The sequence below is a fragment of the Marmota monax genome, unplaced genomic scaffold (assembly GCF_021218885.2).
Source record: "Marmota monax isolate L192 unplaced genomic scaffold, Marmota_monax_Labrador192_F-V1.1 WCK01_AAM20220418_F8-fsc00133, whole genome shotgun sequence".
Classification (NCBI taxonomy): Eukaryota; Metazoa; Chordata; class Mammalia; order Rodentia; family Sciuridae; genus Marmota; species Marmota monax.
This window is the reverse complement of record NW_026694821.1, coordinates 4,757,526-4,770,166: the sequence shown is the minus strand read 5'-3', so window position 1 is coordinate 4,770,166 and position 12,641 is coordinate 4,757,526. Positions and strand designations below refer to the sequence as shown.

General features: G+C 41.4%; 1 protein-coding gene across 7 annotated transcripts in view; it reads left to right on the top strand.

The window, feature by feature from the left end:
• Pde1c (phosphodiesterase 1C) overlaps nt 1-12,641 on the top strand; it is a 601,507-nt gene that overhangs the window by 117,539 nt on the left and 471,327 nt on the right. Inside the window, exon 1 of one of the 7 annotated variants that reach the window (XM_046426004.2) lies at nt 8,068-8,136. The exons of the other annotated variants lie outside the window; for them this stretch is intronic. Coding sequence (XP_046281960.1) covers nt 8,088-8,136 — 49 coding nt within the window. The 5' untranslated portion in view covers nt 8,068-8,087. Of the gene's footprint in view, nt 1-8,067; nt 8,137-12,641 lie in introns of those variants that run through there. 7 annotated transcript variants of the gene reach the window in all.

The window sequence follows — 12,641 nt, the reverse complement described above, 5'->3', positions numbered from 1 at the left end:
CTGTAACCAGAAACATGACAGAGAGATACAGTGGAAGCTGGTGTGATCTAGAACACAACATCTTCTTTCCCCCTGATATGAAATTTACATGTTCAATAAAATGACATCTAATTGAGCTCACTTTGTAATAAATGTAAGTTTCCACTTTAAAAAGAAATGCTATGCTAATATGTCCATTAGAGTTCGGTGTAAAACCTCATTTGAATAAAATGTTTTACTGCTAAAAATGTTTGAGGCATTGCGATCTATGTTTCTAAGACTCTTTCTGGTTCTAGAAGTTTCCCGAGAATAAACTGTACCCCAAACTTCCCCACTGTGCTTTGGTGAACATTTGTCACTATGCGATCCTCTGTCCCATCTGTAATAAGAATGGCATTCATATGTTGCTCTGAGATCTCTGGAAGTGAGGCAGCTGTAGGAGTTAGGTGGGGACACTAGGGATCAATGTTTTTAGGTTTGAGACACTTGTATGTTTGATTTTTCTGAACTAGGTGATACCACAATTATGGTATTGACACAGCTGGTTTGTTAACGAATGGATTGGCTTTGTGCTGACTGTAGACCCAGCTAATATAGCCTCTCTTATCCATGGAGATATGTTTCATGACTCCAGCGGATGTCTGAAAAGCACATAGTACTGAACCCCATAATATGTTATTTCTCTATATACCTATGATAAAGTTTAATTTGTAAATTAGGCAGAGTAAGAGATTAACAACAATAATGCAATAGAACAGTTATAACAATATACTTGTAATAAAATTGCCAGCATCACTATTCTTCCACTTTGAATTCATTATTAAGTAACATAATATTACCTGACTATAAGCATTGCAATCCCACCTGAGTCTACCTGACTAATGGGCAGGTGGTGTATATATAGCAGGGCTGTGCTGGATAAAGGGATGATTCACATCCCGAGCAGACCGAGAGGAACAGTGTGGGATTTCATCATGATACTCAGAATGGCATGTAGTTTAAAACTTATGAATAATTTACTTCTGGAATTTTCCATTTAATATTTTATGACCATGATTGACCATGAATAACAAAAATTGCAGAAAGCAAACCTGTGGAAAAAGAGGGGACTTCTACATAACTGCAAGTCCCCCCAAAAATTGGTGTGCAAATCTTGGAAGGCCCAAGTCCAAGTGTACCCTTTGGTTCTGGGGGAGCTCCTACTCTGACAATCACCAGGCTCAGCTGTCCTGCTGCCTGTGCCCTGAATGACTGCTGCCTTACTAACACACACATGCAAGGAACCACAAAGGAAATCTAGTGGGTTCTGCAGTGCAGTTCCAGTTCTCCTTACAGTGTTAACCTATGTCCACTGCAGCTGAGGAAATGGCTGTGGGATGACCTTTCGTTTAATCCTGCCATGTTTTCATTTCAAAAATATTGTAATTGCAGGAAATTCTTGGCGTATGTTTATACGTTTGCTCAAAGTGCAGGACCAAGAGTTTATCAATTAATTTTTATAAACAGTTTTGCTTTCCCCTGATATCCTTTGCAAATTGCTGGCTGCTATTCCTGGGCTAATGGGACTGACTATGAGAGGCTGCATTCTGTCCACTCCTGACTGGGCACTTTGTCCAGTGTCTTTCATTGCTTGGCTGTGACTACTGTTCTTTTTGCAACTAATATCTGAATATTGTGCTGGAAGAGTCACTTCCTGGCTATGTCCAAATGGAACAAGATGTCTCGATTGTTTCCTCTACAGCACTTCTCCCATGATCCAAAACACCCCCCTTCCATTTCCTCCTCAGAGTCAGTGCTATAGCAGTTACTGATTAGTTATTTCATACCCAATGTCACAGGGTTAACTAAGCATGGAGTAGATGCTTAATATGGACTTGTCAACATTGTAGCATCTGTCTGTCTCCTTTGTCCAATGTATTCCTTTACCTTATCACATTTAACATGTAGCCCAATAAAAATAACCCTACAGTTCTCAGCTTTTGTTCTCCAGCTTATCACTTAGTGTTGGTGAAATGGCTGACTCTGCAGTTATTCTCTAAACCTCACTGGCTAGAACTGATTCAAGTGCATGCTCCTAGCTTAGTAGGAGACTAGCATTATTGACTTCAAAGGATCGTAAGTCATTCCATCAGAATGGGTCCGTTGCATGTAGACCTAATCGGGTTCTATCTTTGAGTCTTTGAAGAGAGTACTGGCCATGGGTTACATAACCAAGAGTGATACGTGTAACCTAAGTGAGTATTTTACTGGTTGAAAATCAGGGTTGTGATTGCATAATAAACTTCATTGTAGGCAATGAACTTTGGCTTTGAGAATCTATTGATTTGTGCATAAAAAGGGTTTAGAGTTTTCAGAATTTACTTAAATGGGAGAATTACACTTACATTGGTTCAGGGTGGATTAACATCTTTTCTGAAATTCCCTTATGGAGTGTGTGTGTGTGTGTGTGTGTATGTGTGTGTTTGTGTGTGTGTGTGTATTACTATTTTTTGGTCTGCTGGGATGGTTGGAGTGTTTGCTTTGGCTATATGAGGATTTAATCATTTTTAGTCCAACTGCATCCCTAGCACAGGTCAGTCAATTAGGGTGGCGAGGACACCTACTGATTAGTCCTCAGCATGCTAGCTATGCCTCATCTTGGTTCACTCCTGGCCCCGTGGCTGTTGCCCCTTCCTGTTAGTCTCCAGTCCCATGACTGATGTGTTCATTTCTTTTTCAAACATTTCTCCCTATTTAACAGTATCAGAAGGTGGAGGCCCTAGTGTTAAAGTTGGTAGGGTCCATGCAAAACCTGTGGAGGTGTCAAGTTTGTATATTTGCCGGTCAATAAGTTCTTCTGGAACTGTCCGCTTCCTGTGTTTCCACATGTATTTTATTTAATTTCAATTAATCAATGTGGCACTGTGTCTTCTTCCAATGTAATTGATTTCCGTCTGCTGAAAACTTCCCACTTCACAGTATCATTCCTAGTTCAGAAATGATCCTCTCCCTAAATACAATGCTCTTATTTTTAAACTTTTTCTCCCATACATTTTTCTTTAAAAAGTGATATCTCTTAGTGTTTGTCTCTTCTAGAATAACATAGCATTATAACTTTGCCCAAATTAATTAAAGTAAAGAATGTGTATTGAGTTTAGCACAAAAATATGTACCGAGTATCTTAGGTCTCCAGGCCAGGTGACATTGTGTTTCCTGACCAGCCCTTGACATATAGGCTTTCAACTTGGCATGCATAAAGTCCTTTTCTCACATCAAGCCACTGGAAATTAATGTCTTCTCTAAAATGTGTTGGGGTGCCTTGATGGATGGAGTGGTCACATTGAAATGAGCTTGATGTCCCAAGTGGTCATTTTATCTCTTTACTTTCTTGACTGTATAATCCAGAGAGAACACATTTTCCTGGGCCTCATAGTTTCTTGCAGATTTTTTTCTTTTATATTACACACATGCAACTTACTTATTGGAAAAAAAATTAGAAAACACAGTTGCACTAAGAGAGAAATAAATTAAAGCCACTCTACATTCCATTATCTAGGGGTGAATACTATCAGATTTTGAAATACCTATGTGTGTGTGTGTGTGTATATATATATATATATTTTACATGCCAGCTGTTTGCACATAAAAGGATTATATATATTATTTTGTATTTTCTTGTTAATCCTTTTGGATATGTGGCCACAAAAGGTCTAGTTCTGATGCTGCTGGATGATGCTAATAACTGGAGAGACACATTGACTGGGGAAAAAAAGCTTATTGCTTATTGGTAACTATTTGGCAAGTTGGAAGATGGAGAATCATGTCCTGAAAAAAAAAGTCATCTTGCTTAGGGGTCACAGGAGCAAGGCTTGTATAGGTGTTTGGGGAAGTAGCTTTTGAGTCTCTGGTGGGGGCAGGGGTCATAAATTGTGGTCCTCTGCTTTTCTGACGTACATGTGACTGTTATCTGAAGATCACTTCATGTTCTGGGTTCTGTAACTCTAAAGAAAAGTTACTGATTAGAATATACCCCTCTCCCTTTTTTCTCCAGGAATATTTAACCTTGAAGTTTAAGATACATAATGAGAAGAGAACAAAAACAACATTTGCTGGGGAACAATATTAACCCATTAGGTGGCTTCTCTCAGAGGCGTCATCTACAGAAAAGCTAGTGGAAGGCTGATAACTTGCTGTTTGGCTGTGTGACCTCCAAAATTAATGGTTTTTAGTTAAGTAACAGCAAATGAAGCCGGAAGGTTTCTTTAGGTTTCCCCTCTGTTACAGATATCCTGTTTTTACCACATAATCACATCCTAAATTCCCTTCTCTCTCTCTGTGTGTAAAATATCCTCATCCTCATTTTTAAAAGGTGCACATTGTTTCAACATTAACTTATTAGAGCTTATTTTAACTGAGGTTTTGCTCCTCAGAGGGTCCCTGTGGGCACTGTCCTCATGGCAAGTTGGTCAGAAATGGAGACTCCGACCCCCAGCTGCACTGGTTTTGACTGCAGTGGAACCCCCTCCTCAGGTGGCTCCTGTCACAATGACGTGGGAGAAGGGCTGGTTGAAGGCAGTCGACCCTGTTGCGCATTTTAGGTCGTTTCTAGTGTTTTCACTATAAACAACACTGTGAGGAACATTTAGAGGACATCCTTAAGGAGGTCTCTGTGTACTGCTACTGCCACTGCTGTTGTGACAACACAAACACAGCAAGCTCTGGTGACCCGCTCTTTTATAGCTTCCTACTGCTCTCAGGTTCCAGGGAAAGAATTCATGAGAGGCGAGAGTTTCTCTCTACATCAGAATATCTACTAATATCTTCTTATTGGGTGTGTTTGCTGGTCCCTTAGGTCTCTTGCCTCTTCTCCATCCAGCTTTTAGGAATTCTTTCATATGCATGTGTTGGGAATGGGTGGGGGAAGAGAGGCATATGGCAATGTGTAGTTCAATGCTATTAATTACAGAAAAGCTGCATGGTATTCGGAATGATACTCATTATTCTAACTGCATTTACAAACTAAACTCGTTTCCCCTCCTCTCCATGAAAGGCTGAAGCTCAAATCATTGATTTTTAAAAACAACCTAATGAATTTCACTGTAGGCAATTTCCCCTCATTTTCTCTTTGAGCCTCTCTGTGGCAGATCAAGTTCATCCTTTATTTTACAGTATCTAGTCAACAAATATTTATTGTTCACCAGCTGCCTTGAATCTCTTTTGGAACAAAGCACGGTAGAAATAAATATAGAGCCCCACATTTTTTACTGTGCCATTTCTTGTGTCTTATATGCTGTGCTTCAGATGTGTTTTTCAATTCTCCTATTATTCTAGGAAGAGGTATCATAAGTTCCACTTCTAGTAAAGTAACTGAGGCTGGAGAGACTGGTGATTGCCATGGGAAAGGGGTCAGTAAGTATTGGGGCCAGCATTTAAACCCTGGCCTGGCTCAAAAACCCATTCCCCACCCCCAGTCCTGCCCCTGAAGTTGCCAGGCCACGCTAATCAAGGCTTAACAAAACCCTTTGGAAGATGAAGTGGTGAACCATTCGGAAACTTCCAGATTGAACTGAACTTAGCTTCCTGACATCAGAAGTTATCCTGTACCTCAGTCCTGGTTCTAGAAATGGAATTCCACAGCTGTCATGCCAGACTGGTGTGACCCACTTGACTGGGTAGCAACGCCCTGAGGAATCTGAAAATCCCCTCCACCCCATGCACTTGGTGGCCTGACCTGGTAGCACTGCCAGCCTTTCTCCTTTACTCTTTCCACCTCTGTAATATGGGGAGAATGATCCCTAATGCCTAGGAGTGTTGTAGTGATTTTAAAGATGATGCTTGTAAAGTGCCTAAGCACTCTAGAAATTGCTGCTTGAGGCAGAGCTGGGCATGGGCTCTGCTGGGTAGAGAAATACAGAAGCGACTAGGAGAAAAAGAGATGATTTATGGGGTTTCCTCCATTGCATATTATATCCCTTCCCAGGATTGCCAGGGGTGTCAGAAGAGACTTCACTTTGATTGTTTGGGAGTTATGCTCTGGGATGCTGGAGGTTGTGTGAGAATGGGTGAGATTAATTTCCTACCAATCTCTCCAGGGGAAAAGGCCCGTTTAACTGCACCTTCTTCCAGAGCCGTCTGTGACCCTGAAGCTTGCTGAATTCTGTTTCCTTCCTTCTCTTCTGCCTGACTCTCTTTTCTCCACCAAGACCTTTCATGGAGGTACCCCAGGTTTGGACCTCAGCCCACCCTCTCTTTTCACCCCACAGGCTTCCATTCATTCTGTGGGTTTGCTGCCACCTGTGCACCAGCAATTCCTGGAGATCTCTTTTGAAACTCCAGAGTCACTCCCTGCTTGCCTGACCCCTGGACAGCTCCACCCAAGTGTCCCTTAGATAGCCCCATCCTGGGCATACCCAAACTAAATACACTTTGCCCTAACCTGGCCTTTGAGCTGGCCTGGGAATTCCTTTCTGACCTCATCTTTTCTGCCCTCCTGGAGCAAGCGATCTCCAACTACAGAGAGTTTAATTGACCCCCAGCTGGGGGAGGCATTTGATCGGAGGCCACGCCTCCCAGGGCTTCTTCTAGCGGTTGGCAGCGGGGAGGTTCCTAGGATACAGGAGCCTTTGGATGATTATCAGGCTGATCTCCGCTTCAGGATGGCCTTGCCAGACCTTCTTCCTACACAGTGATCTAGAGCACTTTCTCTTTTCACTGGGGTCAGGTCCTTGCGTTGTGGTCCCATGGCCCTTCCTGCTTCCCCAGCTCCCTCCCCTACTTTATCTGCAGGCTCCACACAGTGGGAAATCCTGGTCCATTTAATCCCATCCATTGGTGTTTACTTGTACCTCTGGGGCTTTGCACTTCCCTTTGCCTAGAATGTTCATCTCATCATGGCTCAGCTTGTAGTTCAGGCTTCCACTGAAATGCTGTAACCCGAGAGAGAGCCCTGCCCTGGCCATTCTGTCTAAAGTAGCCTTTCCCTAATATTACAGATATTCCTACACATTGATTAGGAGCTTGCACACTTACTATCTCTTTGATGCAGGCTTCTCTGATTGCTCCATTGGAATGAAGTCTTTCTCCTGTGAACACACATCCTGTGTTCATTTCCAACAGCTACCAATCTGATCTATTTTAAAGTTATTTGAATATATATCTTTCATTGTTGGTCAGAATACATTTGGTTGTAAGTGATAAAGATTCAACAAGGTTCATTTCAGTGAAAACCCCAACTTTGTCAGTCACAAAACAGAAAAAACAAAACAAAACAAAAAAACAAAACCCAAAACCCACCTTGGGGCAGCCTAGCTTTAGCCATAGTTGGATTCAGTGGGTCAAATTTTGTCCTTATACTTGTCCTCTGTTTCTGTCTCTCTCTCTTCCAATGTTTTGGCTCTACTTTGACTTGTGTGGGCCTCACTCTCAGGGAAACCTTGTCTGTGTGGTGGTGTCTGTTACTTTGTCTTTAAAAGAAAAAGAACAGTCTTGTCTTCTGTTATTCCAACATAAAGTCCTGTGACAGAGTCTTATTGGCCTGGATTGGATCATGAGTTTATCCCTGAACCAATCTCCATGGCTGGAGGACTGCTGATGCACTGAGTGGCCAGGTTTAAATCAGGAGGCTACCTCAGGAGCTGAAGGCTAGAACCAGCTTCACTCACACCTCATCAATTGAGAAAGATTGAGTGTGCACTGTCCAGAGTTGTTTATTAATGTTATGTGCCTGAATGCAAAGGGATCTCTTTTAGGGGAGTTGAAGCCAATGAGCATGACTAGAAAATAAAAGAATAAGGATTTATTACTGGCAGTGAGTTCAGAGAGCAGCAGAGTTATCTGCAAAGTGATGCTCTCCCTTGGAACAAAGGACGCATGGGGATTTTATTCTGGGAGCCTGTACATATTCACTTTAGGGTCAGGCACATTCTTGAGCATCTCAGGGTCATAGTCCAAGAAGAAAATATGGCGGATACATTCCTGGGCATACTCAGCTCAAGGTCATAGAACCACATGGTAAAAGTTTTAAAATGGCTTCTAGACATGCTCAGTTCAATATTATAATGAGCCAGTTTTTTTTTTTTCCTAGGAACCTAAAAGAAAATCTTAAGAATGGCATCAGGATCTTGAAAATCATGACTGGTTCTTCATGTCTTCAAAAACAAAAGAGAAGATACTTTGAAGGTGCATTAATGTAGGAAATTGCCTCAAAATGTGCCTGTCTTACTGGCAGCTAACATCTGTAGCATTGTAATGAACTGGATGAAAGGGTAGTGAGACAGCATAGGTGCTAGTGGAATGAATTCTCTTTTCTTTCACTTCTTTCTTGTCAATCTTGCCCCTTCTGAAATGGTCTGCCTTTTTTGTTGTTAACTACTTAAATCCATCACTGCTATTAATTTTATGTATCTGAGTGAGTTCCATCACAAACTGGGCTATTGCCCTTGCTTCTTGGCAAAGTCATCCCAGATTTTAAAGGGAAATGTAATAGTTTAAAGAACAATGGGGGACATTGTACTGTGAAACTGGGGGAACAAAAAATCATCTGTTGGGCATTTTTGAAAAGGAAGGGAGACATGCAGAAGAATTTTCAGCAGAGCCTTTGCTAGTGCCATATGCCTGGTTGTTTTCTGGCTCTGTCATAGGCTCAGGGAATGTGGGGGCACGTAACACTCTGGTTCATCAACTCTAAGGAAAAGGGTCAATGTAGGCACTGAGTCTTGTGGGTCCATTTGGAGAATTGCTGGTGGCCTTGTCCAGTTGTCCCTTGAGCATTGCACAGGGCTGCACGCAAGCAAAATCCAGGGTGGCATGAGGTATTCTTACTTGAGGTTTCCCATTCCAGTAGATCCTTGCTGTGATGTGTAGACCTAACAGCTTGGAACTATTTGGGTGGAATCAGATGCTAGCCATGAAAGTAGAGAGTGTAAAAGACATGGGTTTTTGAGTCAGGTGGGATTAGGTTCATATCTTAGTATAGTCACTTAATAGCTGTGTGACTCCAGACATGTTAGCAAAGCCCTTAGAGCCTCAGTGAGTTAATCTGTAAAAGTCAATTAAAGAAAAAAAACTACTGCACATGTGGTTATGAAAGGTCATTAGGGGTAATGTATAAATGTTGGCTTTCTTCCTTCTTTGATAAGTATTAGTAATCTTACCAATATTGATTCTTATATTTTAAATCCTTAATGCTTTCCAATATTTAGGAGTTCTCTACCTAGTAGATTTTAATTGCTTGGGTCGGAACTTTTATAATAATCTCACAACCAACATGTAAGAATGATCAATGGATAATAAATCTAGGAGTTGGGTGAGATTTTGTTGAAGAGTAGAATGTTTGCATGGCCCGGAATTGTCTTGCAAGGCAGAAAATAAAACAGTAGGGATATTGAGGAAAAAATCTTGACAATACTTTGATCAGGTGATTAAAATGAAAATCATTTATGAGGGACAAATGGACATTGTGTGCCTCCGGATATGAGACCCTGAGAAAGAAACAGCATTATCTATGCAGAGTTCTGGCTGAGGATAGAAAACCCAAATCTAATCACAAGGATGTACCAGACACACTCAAAATGGGAATCTCACACACACACACACACACACACACACACACACACACCCCTGCCCCCAATACACACATATATGTAAATGTTAATATCATAAAAGACAAAGAAATACTGTTGGAAATGTTACAGATGAAACAGGGCATTAAGGGGCCTGCCTGGGGATGAATGCAGTACCTGACCCCAGACTTGATCCTGTCTGGGGGGGAAATGCTATGAAGGATAGTACCAGGTCACCTGGCAAAGCTGGGATGGGGACAGTAAGTTAGGTAAAAGTACTGTATTGGGGCTTGGGCTGTAGCTCAGTGGTAGAGCGCTTGCCTTGCACGTATGGAACACTGGGTTCCATTCTCAGCACCACATAAAAATAAATAAATCAAATAAAAGCATTGTGTCCATCTTCAACTAAGCATTTTTTAAAAAAAACGTACTGTATTGTTATAAATTTATGAAATCGACAGTTGCACCGTGGTTATCTCTTTTCTTAGGAATATAGCCTTAGGTATTTAGGGGTAAAATGCCACATGTATGTAACTTACCCTAAAATGGTTCAGAAAAAAAAAGGAATATATAAATATATATTCAGGAAGAAAGGAAGAGTGGGGGAGAGGCGTGATGAGGGAAAGAGGTGAGGCAGAAGCAGATGGGGTAAAATGATCATAGTAGGTGAATCTGGGTAAAGTCTGTATGGTTATTCCTCATACTCTTTTTAGTTTTGCAACTTTTTGTAAGTTTGAAATTATTTCCCCAAAGTTAAAATACAATATTATGCTCCTAGGGTCCTGGATTTCCAGGAGTTTTGGGGTGATGGTGATGAACAGGTGTGTGTTAAGGAAATTTCCTGGGGATTCATACCCTTCCGTCTTGCCTGATTGAAAGGAGGTACTGTACCCTGGCAGGCAATCAATCACATTTGACATTTAAATTCCTAGTTAGGATTCAGTGGTGCTCAAACCAAGAATCATAATTCTGTATAGTCTTGAATGAAACTATGACTAAGGACTAAAAAGAGGGAGTAAGGACATTTTAGGCCACACACCTAGTTGTGTAAGACATATTAGCTTTCTTTTTGACACAAGGGATTGAACCACTGAACCACATCTTCAGCCCTTTTTATTTTTTTATTTTGAGATAGGGTTTTGCTAAATTGCTTAGGGCCTTGCTAAATTGCTGAGGCTGACCTTGAACTTTAGATCTTCTTGCCTCAGCCTTCCAAGCCACTGGGATTACAGCCATGGGCCACCACACCCTACTGTATCAGTTTAATGAATTTTCTAAAAATCAATTTAAACCTTATTCCAACCTCCCATCCCAATAGGTTGGTAGGAAGTGCAAAGAGTCATTTCTGGACATCTCACTTCCCAAGTATCATAGAAGTATAGTAACCACAGCAGCAAAAGTGGGCAGAGGGAGGGAAGAGCCCAGTACATTGCTTGCTGGTCCACTGGGCACCATGGAGCTGAAAGGTCAGCCTCTTTCCTCGTTGGTGGCTTTGTTCTTCTTTCTCATATTTGAGTACACAGGGAATCGTGGGCCACCTTTTCATCTCCCATGTATGATGCAAAATTAGATTTAAAAAAATTTTAAAATATTTCCACCCAGATTAGGAGAATTAGGTGAATTTCCACTTTCTTATCTGGTCTTTGGCAGCTGTTTTCTTACCAACCAGTGGTTGTCACATTTAGAAATCCTAGAACAGTCATAAGGTTGAGTTATCCATCTTGGGGTCAGCACAAAATATTGATAAGTGTTTTGGTTTCTAGAATGAAGGTCTCAGGATTATTTAGTTTAATAGTGTTCAGATATATTTTTTCCCCTCTAAGGATAATACTTTAAAACTGGTGGCATATTAAAAGAAGAATCTACAAATCATGATATTGAACTAATGTTAAGGAAATAAATGATTTCAAAATGACTTTAACCCACCAAAATGTCTGTCAAGATTTTTTGATTCCCATTATTCTAGCTATAATATTGATAGATATCTATGGGCAGGATCAATGTAAAAATAAATGTAAACTTAATCCCCAGCCTCTGATCCAAGAGGCCAACAGTGAACTCACAAATCAGTTTTGGGGACTTTCTGACTTCTCTCAATCCCCAAAGGATGAGGTAGATGAAATCTCTCCACAGAGAAAACCACAGAAAGGCTGCCCTCCATGGACTGACCACTGTGCTCACCAAACAAAGAATTGGGGTCAATCATATTTGAAGGAAAATTGGACTCATGTTTCACGGGCGCCTTCTCTGGACTGGATGTTTTTACGTGTGTATTGTCTCACAATACTCATAGGGTCCTGAAAAGAAGAGATAATCTAGTCATTTTGCAGGTGGAAAATCTGGGGTCTAAAAAGGTTGAATAACTTTTCCAAGGTCATACGGCTAGTGAGTTGACTAATTTGTTCATTTGCTCTGGTAGGAGTTGATTCAGCTACTGCTCTTCCCAGAGTTGCTTCGTTTCCTAGGCTTAACCCTTATTTTCACGGACTTCCTGCCTTGGGTCGGGACTCGATACCTAAGCCCTCAACACTGAAGTCTCCTCTGTCCAGAGGACACTCATCAGTCGCTGGGAAACAGGAAAGTCTCCAGCCCTCTGGAGACTGGTTTGGCCTAAACCTCAGAGCCTCATAACACCTCTTGGGAAGTTGCCCCATCCTCCAGTTGAGATGGGATGAATTTCTGACCTCCTGTCCATAGCTGGGTGAAAGAAAGGATATGCCTTGGGTTTATGTTACGAGTGGATCTAGTGACCCTTGACAGATTCGTGTAACTGGAGTTGTTGGGAAGGGAGGGTGCATAGCAAATGGACCCATCGCTGCTTGGAGGCAGGAGGAGATGATGGGTGATAGGTGGCCTCTGTGGACAATGTTCCCTTTCTCTGGATTAACTGGGTCCACCTGGGCTGCTGGATTAGTATCATGGGGTAGAGAGGTGATGATGTTTGCTTGAGAAATTTCCCTGGGAGAAGACGAGGAGAACAAATGAAATCTTTCCTTAAAAGAAGTGTTTTTGTTTTGTTTAAAATTTAAAATTTCAGTCCAGGGTAGTGAGAAAACCATGAGAACTTAAGTCTGGATTTGGGTCCGAAGGTTATCTTCCCATTCCCAGTGTACCACAGAGGAT